The sequence below is a fragment of the Melospiza georgiana genome, chromosome 5, assembly GCF_028018845.1.
Source record: "Melospiza georgiana isolate bMelGeo1 chromosome 5, bMelGeo1.pri, whole genome shotgun sequence".
Taxonomy (NCBI): Eukaryota; Metazoa; Chordata; class Aves; order Passeriformes; family Passerellidae; genus Melospiza; species Melospiza georgiana.
The window spans coordinates 7,046,175-7,073,713 of record NC_080434.1 but is presented as its reverse complement, the minus strand read 5'-3'; the positions used below and the strand labels follow the sequence as shown (position 1 = coordinate 7,073,713).

Genomic DNA, 27,539 nt, shown 5'->3' with positions numbered 1-27,539 from the left:
TACATAACAATTTGGCAATAAAGTTGAAAGGTTAAAGTGGTCAACTACTTCAGAAACTGTAAGAACATTTTTAAAAATCTCAAAACCTACTGTTCATCTCCCTTTTTTAAAATTTGTAGTAGTATAATTATCAATTAATTTTTTTTTCATCCTTCTATTCAAAATTTGGTTTAGTTAAACTATGCAGGGAAATAATTAAGTCAGACAGGGGTGGTTTGAGAGAAAAGTAGAAAAGAGAAAGATAAGCTACAAAGAACATTGGGAGAACGAAGATCTGTTAGCTCCACATCTTTTTCCCTTTTGCTTAAAATCTTCAGAGAGCATTAGAAGGCATTGCACCAGATCATGTCTCAGTGTTCATCTAGCCTCAGTTTTAAACTTGAACAACTTCTATAACTAATTTTCCCACCTTCTAATTTCCACTATGTTGAGTTGGAGCTTGCCTACTTATTTGTCCAGGGTGCCATTTTTTATTAGACCATTTACTTAGAAATACTTTCAAAACCCATTCTGAGATTCCCTAATAGTTTGAATTTTTGCTTGTGTATAAGGCAGTTTCCAAAACATATTTTTTTCTGGTACTTATGAAACACCTGCAGGCCCAAAACATGAAGTATGAAATATTTACCATGCAATGTGAACTTACTTTCCAGAAGAAGTTATTTCTGTTGATCAGCCAAGGATGGAAAGTGTATGAGTTACGAAGGTGGCAAAAGCTATGTACTATTTCAAGTCCACATGTGCAGCATTATGACACTGCCATTCTGGATGTTTTTGACACACTGGATGTTTTTGATTACTGAAACCTCGATGAAAGGTAGAGTGAAGCCTGGCTCCCTACATTAGCTTAGCAGGAATGGCAAAACAGAGCAGGCTGTTGCTACTGTTCCTACTTCTATAGCAGCTTTCAGGAGAAAACTACTCGTAGGAATTCCTACGTGAATATAGTTTTTTAGAAAAAAAAGCTTTGTAACTACAGAACCTTACATGCCCTCAGCTCTGCACAACTCTTTTATTTTACAGAAATGGATGGTTTTGCCAAAGTCCATACCTCTTCCAGTCATCAGCTGCTCGAGTGAAGCAAATGAACATACACTCCACGGCATTGTCAGTAACAAAGCTGTTTTCTCCAGATGCAGGACTTTCATTGATGCTGTGGTGTGGTCAATGGGAAAGATTTGAACCTCTCTGCAATAACAAAATTCTTTCCTTTTTCCTTCACATCCCTTTTCTTCCAGTTTTAGTGGTAACATGCTAGTGGTCAGGGTCAACTGTAGGAATCAGTTCATTAGATCGATCAAAAATTACTCTGAACTTGTGGATGTTCAGATTCAAGTTTTCTCTGTGATCAGACTACCTTTCAAAAATCTGCTATAAATTTAATTATTGCAGAAGTTTTTTGAAAGTTAGCATACATGAGGATTACAGCCCATGAAATTTTGCTTCTTTATAGATTCATGGAAAAGAACACTTTGTTAGGTGTTTTTCTTGATTTTGGGAGCTGTGGAAGAGCGGAGGAGAGATGGCAAAACATAGCAAGATCTAAAGCAGTTATGAAATATTTATCTTTCTTGTGTTATACATTAGAACAACTAGGTCTGCCTGATGTATAATGTATTCAATCCCACCAAACTAAAATAATATCCCAAGACTTTAGAACAAAGCAACATAAAACACAGAACATAGAACATAGAATGAAGTGCAGCGCATTGCTTCATTTAATTTGTAAGTTTGCATTTCTGTCCCTCCCGCCACCAAAGACAATAGACACATTAAAAAAGGGGGGAGGAATCCACCGCCTGTTTCAGCATCCAAGGGATTTTTCCTCCCTGCCCTCCAGCAAGACCCCGTGAGAGCAGGAGGCTGGGAGCCTGCTCTGCGCATGATTCCTGGACCACTGCCGTTGCCTTGCCAACGCAAAGAGAGAACTCGGGGCTTACATCGGGCATTTCAATGCAGTGACCCACTTACTGTCTGTCAACAAATTCACTGGGACAATAGTGAGTGTAACACATTACGGAGATTAAATCCCAGGGACTGAACTACAAAGATGTGTGGAAAAAAAATCTTTGTCAGTTTGAAAAGCCAGAACACTATAAACAGAGTTAATGGTAATATGTTTTAATCCTCCCGTGTATTTGTTTCTTTAAAGGAGAAATTTCTATCATGATAATCTGTATTCATTATTTGTGTATTTATTTTTTTAACTAGGTTCACAAAACTAAGTCAAGATTGCCATAAGAGTAATGGGAACGAAATAGCTTTTGTGCATTGCATTCTTGGCTAGGGCTGAGCAGAATTAAGACCTGAAAACCTTCTTTCAAGCTATGAGAAGGCAATGGTTAATTTAGAATATATTTGTACAGATGGCTATCGTAGGAGCAAATCGTTACAAAAACCCCCACAGTGATTTCTGCAAGACAGTTAGATCATGAATGTATATTTAAAAATTAACTATGTGCAGGCTAGTTACAGGTTTCCCATTCAGTTCTTCACTTTTACAAATATATTATTGCAGGCATATTCAAAATCTTCCCACTTCCTTCAATTCCCAGTTTCCTTCTGTTCTTTTCATTCTCTGCAAATAGATTATTCAAACATAAATAATTTGCTTAAAAAGGCTGGCAACCACCAAGAGAACTAAATAAACATAATGGCATACTACCAAATGCAAAAAAATATATGTTTAATACATGTTTACCTACATTCTTCAGTTTCTTAGCAATATTACCCTGTCACTTTAAATGAAAGTCAGCATTTTTTTAAACGCATGTGTCACCAGTTACCAAATGGAATTATCTGAGGAACCATGCAGTGAGCAAAAAATAGCTGCAGCCTTCTGCAGTATCTGTAGAAAAGGCTATTTTTTAATCCAATGAAGGTTTATTTATATGTTTACTCTTAATATTTTGTATATTTCTATTATGCCTGGGTATATGAACCCATATTGCTGCAATTGGATATTATCAAGATTCTTGGTTTGAATTGTTTCTCCATCACCCACCCCCGGCAGAAATACCTTTCTAATTAACACCTAAGAGTGGGTATTGCTTCATATCCTGAAACTGATATTTCCAAACCTTTGAGGCTTGCAGACTCCCATAGTTTCTGTATGGCATTTTTTTAAATATAATTTTCAGGAGGTGTGGGGGAAGGCAACTGTTCCTTATGCCTGCATGAGATTACTGATCCCAGACAGACTTAAAGGTGAAAACTTTATTCTAAAAAAGTCAGCATCAGTGTGCGGTAAAATTTGCAATTCTAGACTGTATATAATATCCCTGCAGTATTATCTAATAGTTTGGCTAGTTTGGAGGTATGGGGAGCCACACACCACCCTTTTTCTTCCAGTCACTTTTCCCATGCACATCCTTTATATTCCACACTACTGATCACTCAGTCCTTCCTCTGGGCTCTTCCAGCTTTGTCTCTTTCCACAAAATTAAATCCCAAATTTCTCATCTCTTTAAAAGGCTCCCTAGGCCCATGTCACTATGCCATGCAGAAGGAACACAGGGGCTTTCCTTTCTATCTCCCAGGAGGGTTATCTTTGTTTATAATCTTGTCTTATTCCATACACAGTCTAATTAATGTCTGCATTTGCTGTTAAAAATATCAGAATATTATAAACTCACATAAGTTAAATTCTTTAAGTAATACATATTTTATCAAATCCATAAACTTTCATTCTTCACAGATACTACATAACAGTAATAGAGAAACACAGCTGTGTTGATTTTCTTGTTCCACTCCTTTCCCCTCTTCCTTACACTTGACTTCTCTCATATGTAGTAACTTGCATTATTATGCCAATATTTTCCAATGTAAAACACTGTTTGTATTTACTAATTTTCCAAAATCAATTATTAAGGATGCATTTGGCTATGCATGGTGTCCCTCCAGGCTGCAATCTCTTAAATTACAGCCAAAATATCTCACACTATTCCAAAGAGTGAAGTTAAAGGAAAATATATTAATTTTCCCTTGTGGGTGGGAAATCCTACAAGCTTTTCTTTGAACAGCTTTAAGATTTCTTTTAGGATTTACAGGAGGGACTTGAAAATGGCAGTGGGACAGGCATACTCTCAGATATATGCTCTTTGAAAAAAAGAACACATAAAAATTACTTCAGACTTGTTCCATGAAATTTGTGATACACACACATACACTCAGAGATTTGCTGTATCTGTAGAACAAATGCTGTCAGGGATACAATCCAGGTCTGATGGGCCATAGCAGAGCTTCTCCTGTATCTCTGCAAACCAGGACATAGAAAGAATCATCCTAAGCTGACTGCATCTTATGGCACCCCATGGCACCCTTGTGAACAGGGAATATCTGCTGGTTTACCAAATGCTCTCCATGATTTCCAGTTCCTTGAAACTCCTTGAAAGAATTCTTACAGCCCAGTCTGCTGATTTTGATTGCAGGACAATTTAACCTTCCAGTTCCCCTCTGCTCCCCACACCAAGTAATCTGCTTTGCATCTACCAGTGACTAAAAGTACCTAGGTTTCTCCTCAGCACACCCTAAAATGAGAGTCATTGTGAGAGAATGATTTCAACATTCTTGTCTCTCTGGAAGTGAAGCTTTCCAAATGCTGTCAATTCAAACTGAGAGAAAGTACTACTTCAGCTTTCTCTCTGCTTTTCAAACCACATCTGCAAGGGAAAAATCAGACTCTACTGCATGCTGTTAGGTAGTCTTCCCTTCCACAAGTCTGGCCTTTCCTCCTAATTAGCAGCTTAGGGAAATCTCCCAGCAGATCTCAGTCCAGTGCCCCCCATCTCCATGAGAAACCACTGCAAAATGCATTTCCCAAAGCCAAAGACTGAGGGCAGCAAAAATGAGAGAATTCAATCTTTTGTGCTAGAGGAACATTCTGTGATTCATTGCACATATTGCACTGAGCTTTTGGCAAGTATCACCAAAGAGCAGCCTTAGCAGTGGACTATGCTAAAGCTGCTGATCAAAGTAAAGCAACGTTTTTATATAATTTTTAAAAATCAAAATTAATGTGCACACCCTATGCAGCACTGCAAGCTAGATGGTGAAACTAGATAGCTAGAGAACCATGACTGTGAGAATGATCAACTCCCTGCTCACCCTGAAATGGTGCAGGATCTGCTTCTCCAGCTGGATCCCAGCAAATCTAAGGAGTCTGATGGGATTCATTCCAGAATCCTGGCAGAGCTGGCTGATGTCTTCACAAAACCTCTCTGGATGATTTTGAGTAGTCTTGGGAATCCGTAAAGGTCCCAGCTGACTGGAAACTGGCAAACATTGTCCCAGTTTTCAAGAAGGGAGAGAAAGAAAACACCACTAGAGGCCTGAAAGTCTCACTTCAGTGCCTGGTAAAGTTATGGAGAAGATTATTCTGCGAGATATTGAAAAACACCTGAAAGACAACACAGTCCTCAGTCACAGCCACTGTGGCTTCATGAGAGGAAAGTCCTGTTTATCAAACCTTATTTCTTTTTATGATGAGGTAACCCACCAGTTGGTGAAGGGAAGCCAGCTGATGTGATCTTTTTGGATTTCCGTAAGGCTTTAGATACTGTCACACACCATACTCTTATGGACAAAAAGTCCAGCACGCAGCTGGATAAATATATCTTGTGATTGGTGAGCAACTGGCTCACAGGTTGGGCACAAAGAGTTACAGTGGGTGAGGTGACATCAGACTGGGGACCTGTCACAAGTGGGGTTCTGCAGGGCTCCATCCTCAGGCCTGTGCTCTTCAACATCCTTATAAATTATTTGGATGCAGAAGGGATACTAAGCAAGTTCACAGCTTATAGGAAACTGGGAGGAGGTGTTGGCTGCCTTGAAGGCAGGAAGGCCCTGCAGAGAGGCCCTGCTGAAGTAGAAGACTGGGCAATCTCCAGCCACAGGAAGTTCAACAAGGGAAAGTACCTGGGATGAGGCAGCCCTGTATGTACAAAACAGACTGAGGAATGAGATACTGGAAAGCAGAGATGTAGAAAGAAACCAAGAAGTCTTGGTTGACAACAAGCTGAATCTGACTTATTGTGTGCCGTGGCAGCCAGGAGGGCTAACCATGTCGTGGGGTGCATCAGGCACAGCATCACCCATTGGGCACTGGGACAGGTTCCCCAGGGAAGTGGTCACAGCACCAAACCTGACAGAGTTCAAGAAACATTTGGTCAATGCTCTCAAGCACATGGTGTGGCTCTTGGGCTGTCCTGTGCAGGGCCAGGAGTTGGACTTGATGATCCTTGAGGGTCCCTTCCAACTCAGCTTCTTCTGTGATTCTGTGATACAGGCCTAAGAGTTTATGGGAATTCTGCAGGCAGAAGTAGGCACAGCATTTTCTGTCTGTTTTCTTCTGTTGCCTGGGGAATTGCTACAGTCCTTGAAGCTTCTTCTCTGGCTAAAGTCTCGGTGCCAACGCCGCCCCCGACAGCTTTGCACAGATCCAACGTAACTGCTACAGAAACTCCTTCTAGCTGAAAAGTGATTTTGGTTTTCTTCCCTCAGCTTCTTGCTTCAAGTAGGAGGAGTAAAATATTGTGCAGGTATGATATCATATTCCTTAAACACAGAATAAAAGATGGAGACCCTCCTATCCTAACAAGCTCCTCTATACATTAAACCCTTGCAACCTCTGTAGTTAGCTAATTTGCCCGCCATTGGCAATCCCAGCAGCTATCCACCCTCTCACTCCAAGTAAGACCACACAATCCTCTCTGTGGCCCATCAGATGTACTCCACTATCCAGCTCCTGCAAGTGCAGATCTTCATCTAACACTATACACTAAGTCTCTACCCACCTACTGCGTTCTACTGCATTCTTAGACACAGAAACTCTAATTATACCTCCTTAGTAGCCCTGTTATCTGCTGTAGGAGCAAGGAAATTATTTGTTCAAATGAAAAGAACGGCTAAAGGACAGCTAGCTTTACTGTCATAAAATAGTTAAGTGCATAGGACTACATTAATTGTCATCAACTGTAAAAGAGGCCTGACTTGACAGGAGGCCTCCATGTGACACTTAAAACAAGTTTGGGGCCTTTTTTTTTGCCTTGTGTTTAGGTGTTTGTGGGGTTTTTTATTTGTTTTCTTTTTTGTTTGTTTTTTTTAACAGGTCTTCTGTTGTTTCACTTTTTTATTTTGGTTCCAGAGCTTTCGAAATGCATCCACTTCACATTTTCAAGATGTCTCATTTTTTTATGACATTAAGACTGATATTTTCATTTAATTATTATCACTTAGTCCCTGGAGATTTTGAAAATCTAAGCAGATGTGGCACACAACTTCAGGCAACAGACACCTTCTGTGCTGCATAGCTGCTCAAAATTCCTTCATGCTGAAAGTCCTCTTCATTCTCTTACTGTTCTTTCATTCTCCAGTGGTAATGAATATTGGTAATCATTCATTTCTTCCAGACCAGTTCACCCTCAGATCTACCTGGCTTTGCTGAACAGTGGGGCATGAGAAAGCAGCAATTTCTTTCCTTTTTCATCTTTCCTAATTTCCCTTGGTGAGGAATACCAACATACAACTATGCTCTACCCCTGCTGCCAGCACAGGAAACTTTATGGGGCTGTTTTGCTTCATGATCTGAATCATGGCCCAATGCTTGCTGCACAGCAAAAGTAAAAATTCTAAAAAATGCCTTCTTTTTTTCTCACAATATATTCTTAAAGGTCTGTTCATCATCATTTACAGGAATTTGTTTCACAGAACTGAGAAAGCCAAACCGTTTCTCAGAATGTTACATACTCTGCTTGTCTAACAATCACAGTACAACTACAGTATAGTTATATTAAAAGCATAAAATAGTTATTGTACACTATACAACCTACTATGACTATAAGCCCCAGATTGCAGACCCAAATAACATTTATTTCCTAATCTTTTGGTACTACTTTACCGGTCTCTAACTGGGACACAGAAAAGCACTGTTTCATGACTAAACCAAACTACTATAAATTCACTTCCTTTTCCACCAGTATATCTCTCCCCCACAGACAGCAGTGTTTATTGTGGGCAAAAAAGCTTTCTATATTCTGATTTTGGCCAGGTCAGAGCTAGTTTCTTCAGCTGGCATGGGCTGTGTTTTGGGTTTGTGCTGAACACAGGGCTGATAATGCGGAGATGTTTTTGTTATTGCTGAGTAAGGCTGCGCAGAGTCAAGGCCTTTTCTGCTTTTCATCCTGCCATGCTGGGGAGGAAGAGGGGGGATGCATTGGAGGATGGGAGGGGACACAGCCAGGACAGGTGACCCAAACTGAGCACAGAGATATTCCAGACCACGTGGCATCATGCTCAGTATATAAAGCAGGGAAAATAAAGTAAGGGAGGGATGTTTGGAATTAGAATATTTGTCTTTCCAAGTCACAGCTATGCATGTTCTCCTGGAGATGGCTGAACACCTGCCTGCCCATGGGAAGTAGTGAATTAGTTTATTGTTTTGTTTTCCTTGTGTACACTCCTTTTGCTTTCCCTATTAAACTGTCTTCATCTCAACCCATAAATTCTCTGGTTTTTGGTTTCCCTGATCCCACTGCTGGGGGAGTGAGTGAACAGCTGTGTGGGGCTTGGCTCCTGGATGGGTAGCACATCACAATATAAAGAAAGCACTACACTTATTAATAGAAATTGAAAAAAAAACCCAAAACCAATCTTCAAACTTCTTAAGAAACTGCCATAAGATTAGATTAGATAGAATTATGAAGAGAAAAATCTTTTCTAAAATGTTTGAATTCATATGTGCATTTTCATATGTTAGTATCAAATTTGTAAAAAATTAATGCAAACCCTTCTTTTGAATACTTCATGTTTGAAAAAAAGACTGGAAGCAATTGGAAATATGCTTCCATGGACTGACCTAGTATTATCACTAATCCTCTCTAGCAAGCTAACTGTACTACTACAATTTCTGACTGGATGTAGAAGATAAAGTTCCATCCACTATTTTCTCAACCTACATACTAGACAGTCAGAAAACTTTATATTCTACACTTCATCTGTTTGAATTGCAGTAAGTCCTTTCTGCCTACTTTTATATATCTAGGGAAGCCTGTAATAGTTTGACATTGCTTTCAGTCATTCTAAATACAACATTTGTTGTCTGAGGGCAGAACTGCTCTTCAATGTTATTCAACGCATTAGTGGCAAACACTAGGTCCATCATGTGCTTTGACATTAAAACTAAAATACCAAAGGCTGAAGAATACTCATATTTATCACAGAAAAAAATAAAAAAAGAAAGAAAATAAAGAAAATAAAACCAACCAACCTTTCAAATTCTTTGGAAGAAAGTAAATTAAAATAAAGGTAGGGGCCATGCATGCCAAAAGTGTTACCAGCATTGTCAGAGCCTCCACATAATCCATATTCTATTGATGAAATATATAATAAATGTAATTTTAAGGATAATTTTTTATTGAAGCCAGTAAGGTCAGAAATTTGCTTTTGTAATGTAACTGCTGAGATTTTGTTCATATCACAGGATTTTTGGAGCTGCTTTTAAAGAGGACTTCAAACTTGCAACGAAGTGAGGTATACAGAAGACTGGTTATTTCTACAACTATTTTAATTGTACATCTTTTTAACAGACAGAAGTCTTAAAGAATGGGTTATAAACAAAATTTATACAAGATAGCAGACATAAATCTTGCTATAACAGTGTAGAGTTCCCCACAGTGCATTCTTCCCACTAAGACAAATTAGATGGTGGTGCTTACAGTTTTGGGAGAGACTGGATGTGACGTGGTGGGACCACATCACATGCACGTGCAGAAAGATGCTCAGAGGCTCTCTTTGCATGGGCTGTATACCAAATATATTCAAAGAAAGCAAACACATCTAAAAAGCAGTATTTTGAGTATATTTCTGTTAAGTTAGGCCCGTTAATTTTCAGCCTGAAATTTTCTTCGTATTTGGGTTTATACTTCATCATGTGCTGATAATACAAAGTCTGTATTTTTTGCTGCCAAAGACAGAACAAATTTTGTCATCATTTCAGTAGCTGAAAATGTTGCAATCACCTTTCTAAAGAAAAATAGCCATTCATCAGAAGAAAATGCCTTTCTTTTTTTAACAAACAAGCAAACACAGGCTAATTTGTCTCTGTTGGGTACCACTTCTGTAAAATGAGTTTAAAAAGGTACTAATGGTTAGTATGGATGTATCCATTCTGAACTTTCCATATCACATATTATTATCATTAAGAAATTCAGGTTTTTTGAAGGGAATGAAGTTAACAACTTTCTGAACTGTTCCTTCCTTTGGCATGCTGTACTGACATCCACCATATGTATATCACAGCACTCTAACTTACATTATGTCTCTGTTAAAAATCAAAGGTCTGTCACTCTTCATTTTAACAACACATATGCCATATGTATAATGAATGCAACTCCTTCAGTTTTGTTCATTTAAATAAAATGTTTGATTAAGAATTAAGGTGGGACAGGAAAGAATCTTCAATTACACTGCATTTCACCCTTACTAACAAAAAACATTGAATGCCTGCAATTTATTTATTTATTTACAAATTAGTAAGTATTCCCTAGCACACTTTATCTTGCTTTAATATCTAGATGACTCAACTGAGATTGCATTGTAGAATTGTAAATACTACCACCAATTAAAGTGATAAACAAATCAAATTCAGTGGAAGAAATGAAAGTTTATATATGTCCTATCCTGCTTTTCACAAATGAGAAATCAAGACACAGTGAATTACAGCAAGATTTTTCAGGGTTGCAAATAATTTTGTAGCAATTTCTGCAAATCAAACTGGAAAATGTAATGTAACAAATAATCTGTTTCAGATACTTCATATCTCAATCCAGAATCTTAGATGATGTCCCAGTAATTTCACAAAACATTATCTCTAAAGGAGTAACTTATGAATTACTGGCTGAAAAGAGAGCTTACTTTTTAATCCAATAACATAACTTTTAATACCGTCACTATTTCATAACAATTTAATTCCTCAGAATTACCAAGAATGATGAAAAATATTGCTATGACATATTTTCTTTTTGTAATTTTGTACTTTTGCTGAGAGTCATAAAATCATAGGATATCCAGAGCTGGAAGGATCCACAGGGACCATCAAAGTCCAACTTCCGCCCCCAAGAGTCACACCATGTACCAGAGAGCATTGTCCAAACGCTTTTTGAACTGTATGAACCTTTGTGCTGTGGCCGCTTCCCTGGGGAGCCTGTTCCAGTGCCCAACCACCCTCTGGGTGAAAAACCTTTTCCCAATATCCCCATAAAAAGAGAACTCATGTCTGCTCATCCCCATGGATGAGGCACACTGCTGAAACTACCTGGAGGTCTTTGATTTGATTTTTGAAGGTTTTTCCCCTTATCCCATTTGTTGAAAGGCAATTGTTGGTGTTTTGTAAAGTTAGTACACTAAAGAGATTTCTTTGGCAACCAGTTTATTCAAGTAAGTGTTCTGCCTCGTGGAGCCAGGGACATGGAGTATATTCATTAAGAAATTTGTTTCATTTTCCCTAGAGGTTTGCTTTCACTCACATTAACATTTTCATGCTTCTGTTGCAGGAGTTTCATAACCCAGTTCCACAAACAGAAAACTATCATCTCAGTACTGCTTTCTTTAAATGTTAAAATAGATTAAGATGAGTTAGGAGAGTTCACTGACATAAATCTAATCTTATTCATTTTGGCTTCATACTCCACCTCTCATTTACAAAAACTGAGACAGTCTCACAAGTATGTATTGAATACAAACCAGCCAACTTTTTGCTTTCAGTGTCCATTACCATTACAGTTGCAAGTATTCTGGCTAACTACCCATCTTATTAGCTCAAATAAAACAAAAAACTGAACAAATCCAATTTTTTTTTCTGTGAGGCATACAGTTCAGTGATCTAATTTTTTTCTTCCTATTTCCTTTCAAAAAAAGCTTTAAATACTTTTAATTGTGTGATTTTTGAAATTTGTTTTCTCTCAAATCCATTAAAAAGCTCAAAAATAGCATGGGTATCACTGCTTACTTTATAATCATGAGGTGGTAATTAAAGGTGTAAGATAGCAACTGGGAGATTTTTCTAGAGTGTTTTTATATTAATAGGTACTAAAAGACTGCGTATTAGGTAAAAAAAGCATTAAAATATACAGCATTCCCAATCTTGATAAAATATCATGTCTTTGTGAACTGGACTTAGAATTTAGTGTTTTGATGGCCACAAACTATATAGCTAAACTAAATCAGTTGTGGTCTTCAGCACACTAACTGTACAAAAAGGTGGCTGCAGTCAGGAATACAAATGTAAGACAAACTAAGGAGAAGGAAAATAAATAGCAAATAAGCATGCAGAATGATGTTCTGGGCTAAAGAAATTGAACTGATAAACCTTGAACCAACATCAGAAGGCCAGAGAATACTAGAGTACACCACAGGCTGTCTGGCCCACAGAATCCTTTATTCTTCTACAGAAGAGGGTGGGTTCCATCCATTTTTAAGCTGTGCAGCTCCCCAGCATGGAGACATAGGAGCAAAATGGAGATAGCAAGCTGAAAGACAGTATTTCAGCAGATGATAGCTCAGAATAAATGAAAGCATAGCTGGTAGCAACAAAATGAAAGAGGCCTGCACTACCCTGATACAGAGGAACCTAAGAAGCTTCATTTAAAGTCCTTTTCCTACGTATTTGTCCTTAAATAGGAATAGTATCAAAATAGCAGAAACAATATTCTAAATCTTAAAGAAACTGTCCTCAGGCATTATGTTTTTCAGTATGAAAAACCTCCAGAATAACCAAGTGCTGAGAGGTTTTCCTTAATAATATGGCTATTATTACTTTGAATATTCATACCTATTTTTGAACTTCCATGTACTGCTAATAAGCAGCATCTGCTGAATACTTCTGTAGGCTGAGTAACTGAGATACAAAGCACTTATTAATTACACCACTGCCATTGAGGATGTAAAAAGACTTAACTGATACCAGCTCTAAATACATACTAGAGAACCATCTCCATAAGATGCCTTAAAAAATTTCCAAAATGTCAGACCTTAGGGCAGGTGTTTGCCCTCTACGTATATGTAAAATCCCAATTCTCCCTCTTTTGAATAACTTATATTTACAACAGCTTTGTTGGATTGTGCAAGAAATACAGGACTGGACAACAGAAATTTTAATATTTTGTTCACTAAAGTAATAAAATTATATACTGGCAGTAGTATTTGTCAAACATTATGTCATAGAGAAACCTAGTTTCAGTTTTAATGCAAACGATTGCCTATTATGAAATGAGAGCACACTGAATTAGTCATTTCCATTAAATCTATGAAGTAGAATTGCCTAGCAACCAAGAAAATTAATTCAGAGATTAAAATAAACACTGTGACACTGACAGAGCAACAGCCATTCTACCTCAATAACCATAAAGACACCAAGAAAAGAGGTGTTTTCTTAGTTCTTCTTAACAAAGGTAAAACAAACAATTTCATAAAATGAGTCATAATGGACAAAGAACAAAAACAGAGTCAAAGCAACTGCACACAGCAAATGCAAATAATTATGCTATTTTTACATAACATCATTGAAATTTTTAAAAATTGAACGTTTTTCATATTCTGAACAGGGTGAATGAATTGTTGTGGAAGTTTCTAACATGTTTTCCCACTTACAAAGGAGAAATTTGTTTCATGTTATTAATTCTATGCAAATGTTTTATAATTTATGACTATGCTTACCTGAAAATATTCTGCATCTCTTCTACCCCCAGTCAAATTATTCCTAATCACACTTCACTAGGAAAACTTTTAAATTATACAGTTTATCACACTGAGATGCTTAAGGAAAAAAAATGAAAACGTTAACAGGTTAAGGACAGTGAGGATGACTGCAATAATTTAGTTTAATAACTGCTACATATTGCTTGTTACATCTGGGCCATTGTGTAATTCATTGTCCCTGAAGGACCACAAAAAGCCTAGTAAAATTATCCCTTTAGAAATAAAACGACCACAATTCTGTAACAATATCGAAGTCTATCACCTTGTCAGGGTATTAGATTATTGGAATGATTGCAGATCAGGGATTCTGGAGTGTCAGTACTTTCACACCTCCAGTAGGAGACAGTCCATCTTTCCAGCTTGAAATACAGAGTCAGAAAAAAAAAAAAAAAAAGATCAGGAGTGATTAAGGCAAGAATAACACAAAGGAGAAAAAATATACCCCAGAGGATATGACAAGACAGCAACTGCAGCAGCTACATCAAATCTAGTTGAGACTACATTAAAAGATAATAATAAAAATAAAAGAGTAAAATGAATAAATCAAAACAGACAAGCAGGAATAATTGTGTATTAGAAGGTAACTCCCCAGGCAGGGACATAGCTAGTCTGCTCTCAGGAAAGTGTATTTCAGCTCTTTGGTTGTGTATAATGTTCAAAAAACACACCCACCAACAGCTAGCTACAGGTTCTTTAAAGTCTTGAAATCCACATATTACAATCACTAAATCCAGTTCAGTGGTGTCCAAACTGGATTTTAAAAGTTCATACTGTGAAGAATTATGTAACAAAGTAGATGCACTTGTCTAGAAGGGGATATGATATGTAACAAAGGAAGGATATCTGCTGGAAGTGCAGACAATACAGATGGCATAGACATGTAACAGATCAAAATGAAAAAATATTAACAGTAGAAGTCCCCATTAGATAAATGAAGCCATAAAGCAGATAAAAGAGCCCAAATGTCCTTAACAGGTTCCCCTGTGTCTTAAATATTTGATGAATGTACCAGATGGGGAGGGGAGAGAAAAATATCTTGTCTGAACCACAAGCATAAACACAGCTGACCTAAAAGACCTACCCACCACTAGATTATAATTACTCCAGTCTATTCACTAGTGAACAATGTTCATATATCTAGAATAATTTGGAGAAATTGCAAGATAACATCTTTGAGAAAAGGTAGCCTCCATATGCTGCCGAACAGCTGAAACTAATTTTGATTTTCTGGCCTTTGTGCCACATGTCATGGGTGTGGTTGAAGTATACATGTTTTACTGAATTCTTAAGATCATCACAGTGATGAGCGTCCTTTTTTATTAATTTTATCTATATTAATAAAGTTGTATCATAAAAATAGGAGATACACAAATTCTACATGTATCTGAATATAGTATCTTTTGTCCCTTTAAAATGTTTAACAGCACAGTTAATATGGTAAAAATCTCAGGAAAAAACGCATAGTGCTCAGACTAGACATTGTCAGAGTCCAGAACCTTTTAATAAAAGAAAACCTTGTAAAAGATGTCCAGTTCAGAGGGATTTATTAAATCTTCTCCATTCTACCCAAAAATACAGGCAAATAACCAACATGCTGGTCCAGACCTACATTCAAAGATCATCTATATTTTGTTACAAAAGGACAGCAAGAGGGAAAACACCAGTGTTAGTCTTGCACTAGAAGCAAGAATTTAATGAAAATAAACTCCCAGATAATCTTAGAAAGCAGACCATGTTGCAGAAAAAAAAGGTAAAAAGAAGGTCACTAGTAGCCTGCCTTGGGAAAAATTCCATCTGCACAGCAAATTTGATGATCATCTTGGCTTAAGTATGTGAACAGGATGCACAGCAAAATTGTTCAATACCACTAGAAGGTCCAGTATACCGTGCCCACAAGTAAATCCAAATTCTACCAATTCAAAAGAAGACTACAAACATAAACCTTTTAAAAAAAGGATCTAAGAAGAATATGATTTTTTCAAAAACTGCTGACAGCCACAGGAGACCCAAAGCATATTAATCCTAGTAATACCATATGATACAAACAAAAAAAAACCCCTTCAGCTGATAAGAAAACTCCTTTCAACCTTCCTTCCAGTTTCCTCTCAAACCCTTTTAAATTGCATAATCATGTCTTCTCACAGATATCCTGCCAAAAACCTGACATCAACATGCAAATTACTCCATGGCATTGTTAGGTCTTAATCTTACATACTCATGTGCTTCCTTTTTGCTTATATTGGTATAAAACCAATGGGATTACCCACAGTGCATGGCATCAAAGATGTACATTTAGATGCACAGAATACTCTTAGTTGGAAGTTACCCACAAGGATCATCAAGTTCAGTTCTTAAGTAAATGGCCCACGCAGGGATTGAACCACAACCTCAGTGATTGTCTTTGCAAAATCAGAGCTTTGGTCATTGATTGTTCAGATTTCCAGATTTACTGATGTCTGCAATTTTTGGAAGCAATGAAGGGCCATAGGTGCACTTACAGCAAATCTTAGTATTTTCTAAGTATTTCTACAACATTGGTAGGCAGTGTGGATAAAAGGGATCCTTAATGCTTTATCAGAATTATGAGTTTTCCAGCAAAATTAGGAAGCATATATAAGTAGCAAATATAAGGTAGCAAACTGAAGTCAAGACTAAATAGTAGACATGTTTTGTGACTCAGAGGAGTAGATGTCAAGCTGATTATGAACACCTGGAAAAGAAGACCCTCTTTTAATCTAGTTCAACCATCTAGTTAAGTAACATGGCAATAAGACTCCTGACTACCATGAGAACTGCAAAGACAACCTGCAGGTGTTTCCAAGGAACTGCAATCTGCTACTAAGAAGAAAGGTGGGGGAAATCATGGTTATGTTTATTTATAATGTCAAAAGTGTATGTTGGTCAGAAGCAGTGGTTAGTGAGTCAGTAAAAAATTAGAAGGCTGAGAAATTCTCTGAAGATAATTGTGCTGCTGTATTGAAATGCCACAACAAATGGGAAAAGCATTTTATATATCTAATATACTCAGACTAATTAATACTAAAGTAAATCACTGTATTTGTGTCAATCAGCTAGAAACATAAATTCCCTTTCTATATGGGACTGGTTTATCAACAAATCATGAACAAAGGCAAACCATTTTAAGCAGGAAGCATTTCACACTAAAGCTACTCAGTTTAAAAATCAATAACACAATGTTCAATAATATAATTGAACACCTTCATGACCAGCACAGTAGCTAGTAGTCAATGGTCCCTTTCTCAAGGCAATTTCAGACATTTACTTTCATCCCCAGTTATGCATATTGAGTTACTATTTACAATGACTTATCACCCCGTTACTCCCATAAGCTCAAGTACATGTTCTTTATTGGTTATAATGTTTTTGAAAAACACTATCATTTAGAGTTTATAAGTTCTTTCATATACAGATTTCAAAATATTATTTTATTTTACTATCATGATCATTATCAGTAAAATTAAAAATTATTTCTGTGGTCAGTTGAGGTTTTCCACAATGGATTAATCCAGCAGATAGAGAGGCTGTATTTGGGCTCACTGTACCCAGTATCAGATACTGCATCCTCTCCTACTGCAGCTGCCTGGCCTGTTTAACACTACACTCAGGTAAGGCACGGAAGAATTTTTCTGGTCCAAGTGACAGCAGCACGTTCATCTCAGCCATTCCCCACCTCCTCCTTTGGAAAGGGAGCAAATCAAACAAACATCTCAGAGAGCAGATCCCAACTCCAAGCTGTGTCGTGAACATGGTAAATAAATTATGCAGGAAAATGTGGCTGGAAATAAATTTCCATCACAGAGGTTGCAGAACAAGCAGACCAGCAAAGAGCAAGGAGCTGCTGAATATATATCACTTAGTACATATAAACTAAGACACATTATGGTTTCTAAGTGGCAAAAGGCAAGGATTAATTTGCTGGACAGGTTAAGGTAATTTTACCTGCTCTATCACCATCCACTAACAAGGAAAGCAATCCTCAACTGAATGACTTCACTGTTACTTAGATAACTCACAAATGTTCCCAAAGCATTCGTGGTACTGACAGTAACTTTCCCTGTCTCAGAGCTGAAAATCTTTTGAAGGTTGTATGGTGTGAGATGAGTCATAAAATGGTAAAAGAGACTGGGAACAAACAATGTGGCAGATGGAAGCAGAACACAACAGGGTGTATGTAATATCTTTCTTCAGGAGAGATGAGAGTCAGAGAGCTTTGTGCCATCCAAGCATAGGAATAAGTACTCAGTTTGGATGGGTTTCCTCATCTCACCCTGCAGTACCAACCAAAACCATGGCATCAGAACCTCAGGATCTACTCCTGCATAAAAATAAGCAAAACTAAATTCTTAGCTATGGTCAAAAGCTCCTCACTTGAGAACTGCAAAGATATACTCCAAGCTCTTCACATAGTTGTTTTCTAAATGCTTTTAAATAGATTCAAAGTTATGCCAGGTGCTTACAATGGCGTGTATCTTAATAGAGTAAGAGATGATTTGGTAGGAGAGCAGGGGGTGGGAGGCTTTGACAAACTACATAAAGTTAAAGTGATTCACCAGTAGCAGAGGGTGCCACTACACTGTGGAGCCTCCTACACTGGCTGCATCGGCTTGCTAAGCAAGGGGGTGCAATACCAGCTCCCTTAACCAGATAAACTAGGCCAACAGGTCAGTTGTGATAACTCTTTTCCGTGAATGTGAAGTGGTATACTTCCCTTTTCCAACTAACAGAATCTTTCCTATCTCTCATCACTTTAAGATCAAACTAGACTTACTCTCCCTTTGCCCTCACCTGTAGTCTTAAATAGCTAGAAACTGGCCCCCGTTACAATATTACCATAGTAATTTTATGGTATTATTAGTAGCCATGAACATAGTTGCTGTTTTACTTGCGGGAGAAAAATGTGCTTAAAATAATTGTTCACTATTTCAAAAAGATAATTCAAATGTATGCTTCTATTAACTTATGAAAAACATACATGTTCTTTCAACTCTAACATAATTTTCCACCATAGTTTAGTAGTGGACTTGTCAGTGCTAGGTTTATGGTTGGTTCGGATGACCTCAGAGGTTTGTTTTGCCATAAATGATCATATGATTCCCCTATTACCATATCCATTTCAGACTTCTGAAGCCCTCCAAAGGTATTTCAAATTCTGCTGCTTATTCCTTTCTTCTTCCGTTCCTATTGCCTCTCTTGAACCTCTATCAGCACAATCATCAATCATCTCTACTTTTTTCTCATTGTGCCTTCGTGCAGAGCAATCCCTGCCTAATCACTTAGCTATGCTACTACTCTCTTCCTTTAGATTCCTCCTTAATGTCCAATTTTGCCTGTATAAAATCATTCTTCTGCAACCTGAGAAGTAGGATGTGACCAGCTATGACTTAATTAATAAACATCCAGCACTTGTCATCTTCTATTACATGTTCCCAGAAGAGATTTTAAAATGCTGCAGAATTTAATTTCCATGTCTTCCAGGCATGGAAAAGTAAAAGCAAAAGAAAGAAAAGAAAGTGCTTTCACAGAAAAATGAAAAGCAGGACGACAATCAAAAAGAGCTACTTTTTTTCTTTTTTCTTAAGATGAATTTAAAAAAAAAAAAACAACTGCACTCAGGGTACAGATAGGAAGATACTGAAAAGTGAGGGGAAAAAATATTTTTGCCTTAAGTTTATTTTAAAATTAGTAGTACCTTAGTAGAGATTTGCAGTAGTACCTTTCTGCAAATCTCATACACCAAAAATGTAGCAAATGCGTTTTTGTTGGTCTAGTTTTGTACCAGAACCTCAGCGAATGCACTGCTCAATTTAAAAATTGATACTAAATGGATTGTGATATTCCTTTGCTGAATAATTGTATTGTTATCACTACTGTGGGAAAAAAAATGGAAAATTTCACTATGTGAACCAAATAAAAAAGTCCTCAGAAACTGTCCAAGTGCAAATATAAGGTGCATTACAAATGTAAAAAGAAGAGTGATGCTTGCATTTAGTAGTTGCATTTCGGCAACTGTTATTTGGAAAAATGTTGTTCCAGATGGCTGAAGTATAAATTTTGGAAGGAGTACTGAACTCCCACACGATAACTAGTAAGAAGGAGATGAAAATTTTAGAGGGAGAAAAAAGTAAAAGACAAAAATTAGCCTTCTTGGGACTAATGCATTGAAGCACAAGTGTTACCATGGACAAGCTAAGAGAATACATAAGCTATTTTTTTGTGTCAGTGGTGTTCCTCCATAAGACCCTAGAGCACCTGTACACACTAGTTCCCAGTTTTGTTAATTCCTACTTGGTGTATACCTTTGACTCTCTCAATTTTGATGCTCTGAGTTTGATCCCTCTGCAGCTGAGAAAACGACAAGACTGATTCCTCATTCCTTGCACAGTGGAACTCAAGTCTCTCTAACTCCTCACTCCCACATGAGAAAGATTTGTGCCAGCACATCAATGTGAGACTTGCTGCCTGTCTCAGAAATTGGCCATGTGATAAGATATTAGCAGGAATTTTGCATTTTAGTCACTTGAATTGGCTGAAAATTCTCCTGAAATAGAATTGCCAAACAGAATATTAACTGACAAAGTATTTCATCTAAGTTCAATATTCACCTTTGCCTTTTTTACATTCTGTTTTTAATGGCTATCAGGTGCCTATATTCTTCATGGATTTTATAAAATCATTCACAGTGTTTAAAATATGAGGCAAAACAGCCCAAAAACATGGTTGGTTTTTTTATCATTTTCTACTCAGTCCTCCATATAAAACCACTAGGAGGAAACAGCATACTCTCACCTATATATCTGGAGAGAAAAAATAGGTAAAAACGATTTTGTCAAGAAAGCAAACATTATGGTTATGTGAGGCCAGTACCATTTCCTCCATTCTTCCATGTTGAATTTTAGTGCAGTGGCAGGCTACTTAAAACAGGTTACAAAGTCACATTGCCAAATTGTTTCAGGTGCTGATCAGAAATTAATGCACAGTCACAATCTAAAATGAAAATAATTTGTATGTTAAGTATAACAATCTCTCAATCCTTCTCCATATGGAACCTAACCACTCAGCTGAATCAAATTTAATTTTGCTGCCTCTACAGTATTGTTCTTCATATTTCCTATTTTTAGAGTAATTGGAAACCCAGAATAGCCCTTTTTCCCAAAAGGTGAGCCTTTACTTTCACAAACTGTCAAAAAAGCTCCTTATAAATTCATATTGCTATTTTGATGTGGTATTTTTTCACTAATTATTGTAAATCAATAATTTAAAATACATTCAACACTTTTTTCCTATGCATTTACATCTCCTATGAAAAATCATTTTAATATAGCTTATTTATGAAATTGACATCCAAGTGTCAAAATAACCATGAAGACTTAAATTTTCACACATTGAATTGAGGATTCAATCTGCCTTGGGGCAGTTGGAATGTTTTTTGCCCTGAAAGAGTGTATATAAAATTATAATTAAGTCTTATTAATGCTGGATTTTCATGCCTTGGACTAGTATAATGTTAAGCCTGTAAGAAATACAAAGTTTTCTGCTATTAACAGAGACATTCAATGTTAAAGATTAAATAAGCAAGCAAGACTAAATTTATTTACATCATTATCTTAGAATAAAAGCTTAATGTATTGAATAATAACACATTCAAATTACAGCTCCACCAGTCAGGGCTCCTTATGTAAGAATATTAAGTAAGGTAGCCCAGAGTTAGTACATAAAGGAGAATAACTCTTACAGTATTAGAACAATTACCTTCAAATTCATATTGACTGTTATTCCATTTTTCCTTAATAAACCATATTGATTGACTACTAAGGAATACTAAGCAGGAAATACAGTGAGACAGTTTGTCAAGATGCTAAAATTTATTTCCATATTTAGCATTGATTACAGAGGAAATTTATTTACTCTGTTAGTGACTTTGTAACTGTTAAGTGAGTATTTCATCTGACGCTCTTATTATAACACACATACCTTTAAGGACAGGAAACAATAAACATGATGAAAGTTAAGACCATTCCACTCTCAAGCAACTTGCAAAAATCCAATCTGAACACAAGCTTGGGAACTAAGCCTACTACGTTGAAAAGATATTCCCAAAGTAAATAGAGATTGACCTCTGCTCACCATGTTTTCTTTAAGAATCAAGCACTACAAATCCAGATTTGTATGGAGAATATCAGCCCACAAATGTCCGCTCCTTGCTACTCATAAGGCAAAATTTAAACACTATTTCCAAGTTCCTTTTGAATGCTAACAACATAAAAAGGATCTAACTGAAGATACAAGCATGACTGTCATTCAGTGTGGTATTTACACCAAAGAACAAAAAATAACTCCTCTGCTTTATTTACAAGTATTGTCACCAAACAAAATCAAACTGCAAAATACTGGGATTTCCTCACTCTTATTTTAACCAACTTTGCAACAACATTCGAAACAGAAGGAAAATAATTCTCTCTTAGAGGTAAATATGAAGATTTAGAAGACTAACTTAGAAAGGATGTCAGCAGTGTTTGGACTGTTTGGCTGTTGGTATTTCTTAATATGAAATAAAACACATAATTTTCATTCATAATTTTAATTTCATTTCACTTCTCTGTACTATCCTACTAAGTCAGTCTGCCATTTTCCAAAGAGTACTGAAGTAAGAAGAAACAATTTACCCTCTCATGGCTGAAGAAGTAGAGGCTGTGTGTACATTTTACTGATAGCATCCTAGTCTCCTTATGATTTTCTTCCAACACTCTGCTTAAAGCTCTCCTTTACTGGTATGCTGTGACAACAAATGCAAAAACTCTGATAATAGGCTGCAGATCCACTTATATTGCTAATGCAGGCCAAACATTATTTTCTGGCATTCAATCATTTGTAGTCACAATAATACTACTTTTTTTTTTTTTTTTTTTTGCTATCCTACTGGTGAAATCATAACTGCATCAGCTATACTACAGCCAAGAAAGCTCAAGTAAAATCAGGCTCTTCCTCCTGTTTGCTGCTCTATAAACACATGATGCTCCATTCATTCCCAAGAGTTTATTTTACATAGGAATTCAAACTGCAAAATGCAGTTCTGGTTGAGTCGTTAAAAAAGTAAAATTCATCTTCCATTTAGTGCAAATGGTATGGTTTACTGTGCTCCAGAACTTCTCTCTTTTTTTCTGAAACAGACTGTGGTAAGAATAATCTTTCACTCCCCTGTACCAAGTTCCTTACAGTGCAAAAAATTACCGTGCCTGCCCTCTGACAAGTTCTTTATTGGGATGAATAACTGGGGCTGGGGACACCATTGCAGTCTTAGTGCTATCTCAGAGAGAGGACCTGAAATGCAGGGACTGGAAATATACCTTTTTCCACATCATAAAGCTATCAGTTTGACATCATTGTCTTTCAAACACTGGCAGCTGAGACCCACCACTGCCACATGCAATTTATGCATGAGGTTTTCAAAATTAGCATGCATCCCTGAAGACATCAGTGAAATTTCTGCCTTTTAGTGGACCTGATATTTTTTGAAAAATAAACCCAGTTTAGTCACCCTGGGTTTTCCAGACAGTAAATCTGCAGTTAAATGTCTTAGTATGTTTGAAGTCTAGGATGTAGCATAATGTCAGTTTTACAGAAATTGTGAACAAGTTGGTATTTCTGAGATGTTATGACTTTTTACCTTCTAGAATATATTTTAGTGTTAATTTACTTCATATTTGAGATGGACTTCCTACACACTTTCAGTTCTTGGACAGCTAGCGATACTCGCCGAGCAAATACCTCTGAAACCTCCTCCCCAACCTTTACTGAGTTCCCAGCAAAGGGGAAAAAATAGGGTGGAGGGGGCACAACAAGTCTTCCAGAATTTTAAAACAGGAATTTTATGAATAGAAACTATTCTTGGTTTCAATTTTTACAGCCTTATATTTGAAAACTGCTGGGCAACAGCCTTATCTCATTTAACCATATTAAAGGTAGTGATGCCAGTATGAAAACACATTTTCTGCAGCCAATAGAAAGAAAATGGGGAGGGGAGAAGATGAACCTTATTTTGAAGTGTTTCTAATAATTCATTACTTTCAGAGAAAAAAAAGGAATGTATTTCCCTGCTTTTAATTTTCCAAGACACAGGCATAAAGAAATCATAAGTACTAAATATTAGCATGCTGAGAGACTGTGGCAAAAGGCCATTATTTGGAGCCACTGTGTTAAGAATTATGTTTGCACTTAATAATATCTTATTTGATAAAATTCTCAGAAATAAAGGCTTCCAAATCTGCTAGAGCTATCTTGGTCGTATTTATGAAACGCATCAATATGAAGTTATTCACTTCCATCATGGCTGCTAGCAAGACGTAATGCTGTTCAGTGGGAGGTTCAAAGCATCTGCTGTGGAAAGCACAGGAGCCGATAAGCAGTGACAATTTATACTCCCATTGATTTTGTATAAATCACAAAAGAGAAAGAAAGAAACATTTTCATTCGAGATGGCAGAAGGATGAAAACTAGAATATATGAATTACCATATATCTGAAACACTACAATTAGCAAAATTGGTCTGGATGACCTGGAACTATCCTGTGGATATCAATTAAACACACAGCAGATAGATAGATCACACTAAATGAAAGAAAAAAGACCCTAGACACTATGAAAGAGAACTATCATGTCATATTAGTACCAGTCAACATTTTTCAAATGCAAAATGCAAAACTTAAGGAGATCCAGGACTTCATAATCATCCCTATACTTCCCTATCATACAGTCAAGCACCTTCGAAAATTCAAAACTGAAAATATTTTTTTAATTTTCCTCCTGAATTGCAAATTTTCTTGAAGCTCTAAATATATTCTAAAAGTTGTCATAACCCAACAGGGGAACACAACATCTTGAAATGACAAGTTCACAGGTGTGGTGACAGAAACTAAGCAGCATCCCCTTTCACACCAATAAGGAAAAATACAGATATGTGAGCTTTTACCATTCTTGTGCCACTGTCTGTGACAACAGCTGGGTACCACTAAAGGGGAAAAAGGCTGAACACATGGCATTTTAAATGGGGGTGGGGGGTAAGTAGTGTTAGCTGTTGTAATCACACTATTAATCACACCATTTTGAGTGGCTATTGGTCATTCAACTGCTTATCATATGAACAATGAGGACACAGTTTATCAATATCAAATTCTTTCAATATAAAAAAAATTCAATTTTTTCTGTGTGTTTTCTTTTTCCCCCGTGTTTTGTTTTTTTCCCTCTCCCTAATAAGAATTTAGGGATTTTGAATTTCACACTGTTTCTTCAGGCAACATCATTTGGTAGCAATGACGTATTTTGATTTCTTGGTCACACAGTTCAATTTACTAGTTTTAAGAAGCAAAAGAATGCATTTCAGAAATTTTTAAAAAAGCATATGTTCTATTTCTAAGTGTAAAGTACCCTAAAAAATTTGAATCATAGAGTAAAAGTATTGATTTTTACCTTCAGGAAAAAAACCACACCAAACCAAAACAAAACAGAAAAACTGACCTGTCCTGTACTTTTCTATTCTAGCTTTCATTTGATACAAATGATAAAATTCAACTGAAGAAACTGCTGTAATCAAGTACTAATGGACTTATTTATATATACATGGAGCACATATACCCTCTTTTAATGTTGTCATGACTATATACTGTGCATCTAGATCAAGACCATAAACAATTCAAAGCTGCATTCTGTCTAAATGGGTCACTTATAATGAGAAAGCATGACATTTACATGTAAGAAGCAGATTGATCAGGGAGCAGAAAAACAGAATATGGCATCAGTGGAGAAAAATATGCCTTTACAGGCAATTTATGCTAAATTATTTGGCAACTTCCTATATCCTCCTCAAAGAATAGAAGTGAATTAAAAAAATGTAAAATGAAAGGAATAGAAATATAACACAGCAAATATTCACTAGGATTACCCTTTGTGCTTGCAGTACAGAAAAATTAAAAGAGCCTTGGTTCCTTTCAGTACTGTTATGTCTCTTGTACAGAATAACACTTAAGTGAAAAGACTGAAAACACTGTGTCTCCCAAAGATCCACACATTAATTAATTGTCCACAATCTCTTTAAATTGGACTTTGAAGTGCTAACATATCCCATAGCATTCAGTTGTTTTCATTCAGAAGCCGTGGAACAGAAATGCTCTGAACATGCTGTGTACGTCTTGCTAAAGCAATTTCAGCTGCAGCCTGCAAAATTAATTTCTGCAAATCTATGCCATTCAAACATTGGAACGATAGCAAGACTGCTGCAACACATTACAAAACCAAAGTGGCAAAAAGGCAGAGGGAAATTTCAGTACTGCCTAATACATACAAAATATACCCCAGGTCTTTGTTCAGACGAGATTCTCATTCAAGGTGTAAATACTGATTACATTGTTAGATATCCAACAGCAACTAGCTCCAAATATTGTGTGAGTAGCTCTCTCATAGTTCACACTAGACTCCCTTGACCCAGCTAGACAAGCGTGAAAACGTGAAATAAATGAACATTAACAAAGACTAGTCTGGAAAGCAGGCTGCATTAAATGCTCGCAACATTATTCGCATAGATGCAAAATTTGCTAGATTCTTTTTATACTAGATATCAGCTGGCAGTCACTCTTTTAATGCTATGTGCTACTGCAGAGAAAAAAATGAAGTAAATAATATGAAAATAATATGTCTTTCCCCATCTGCCACATACAGATATTCCCCAACCTTACAGCACGCTGCTAAGGCAAATAAAGAACAGCAAAATAATTATCCCCATGCAAAGAAAAAGCAATTTTAACACAATACCTTTCTGTGTTTGTCCCTCTTCCATATTCTCTTCCATGGCTACCTTTCTTCACTAGAAACAGCAACAGAGAATTAATCAAAAGCTTCAGTCAGATGTAGGAAAAAGTGTGGATTTTTTTTTCCCTGGGAAGCTCCAACGGCAGAGGCTTAGGCAAGTCCTCAGAGCTTAGCTAAGGCTCCCTCACTCTCCTTGTTTGCTTGGAGACAGGCTGTCAAGTGTAATTTCATTCAAATTACTCTTCCGTGAAGATTATCAATTTTTCTTCTCAAAGCTGCCCATTGTGTACCACTGTAAGCAGGTATTCAAATGAACAGCCTGTGAATTTTGGGGGGAAATTTGGTCTGAGCCCTGATAGCAATGACACCGATTCATAAGCCTCACTTTGCATATAAAATGGAGTAAAGAAATCGAGGTTTGTATTGAAATCTGTGTTTAAATTGGAAACAGGCTGTACTGAAAACAGATGGAGGAGTGTCCTCCTAAGGGAAAGCAGACCACCAACCCATAATTCCCCCTATTTGCTACTGAAGTGGGAAAGCCCAAATGCCTGTGGGTTCTTTATGCTGTATTACTTGTCTTTCTCTCTCTCTCTCTCCCCCCGCCTCTCCCCCTCCTCCCGTATCAGCACATTTAAGAATAATATGACTCTTCATTTCTCTCCTTCTCATATATCTGTATCATCAGGAACTAACCACAAATATACACTATTGCCCTGACAGTATTCTAAAAAATATCTTTATAGCAATACAATTTTGCGTGTATGTATATGTGTTTACACACACAGGCACAATTCAACACAAGACAATAATCACTGCAAATTTTATGTACTGTACACATCCTCATTGTCACAGTAAACAGGAATTTAGAGGCAGTTCAGAGGTTTAAAGCAGTTCTTGCATCAATTCTTTATCTGATTCCTCATATCTCAAATTAGCTTTCTTCAAAGCTCTTTTAAAATAACCGG

The 27,539-nt window shown here is 36.8% G+C and overlaps 1 protein-coding gene across 1 annotated transcript in view; it reads right to left on the bottom strand.

The window, feature by feature from the left end:
• Nucleotides 1-27,139, bottom strand: part of GPM6A (glycoprotein M6A) — a 115,214-nt gene extending 88,075 nt beyond the window's left edge. The window contains exon 1 of the mRNA XM_058024019.1: nucleotides 26,575-27,139. Coding sequence (XP_057880002.1) covers nucleotides 26,575-26,611 — 37 coding nt within the window. The 5' untranslated portion in view covers nucleotides 26,612-27,139. The remainder of the gene's footprint in view (nucleotides 1-26,574) is intronic.
• Between the last annotated feature and the right edge of the window lie 400 nt (nucleotides 27,140-27,539).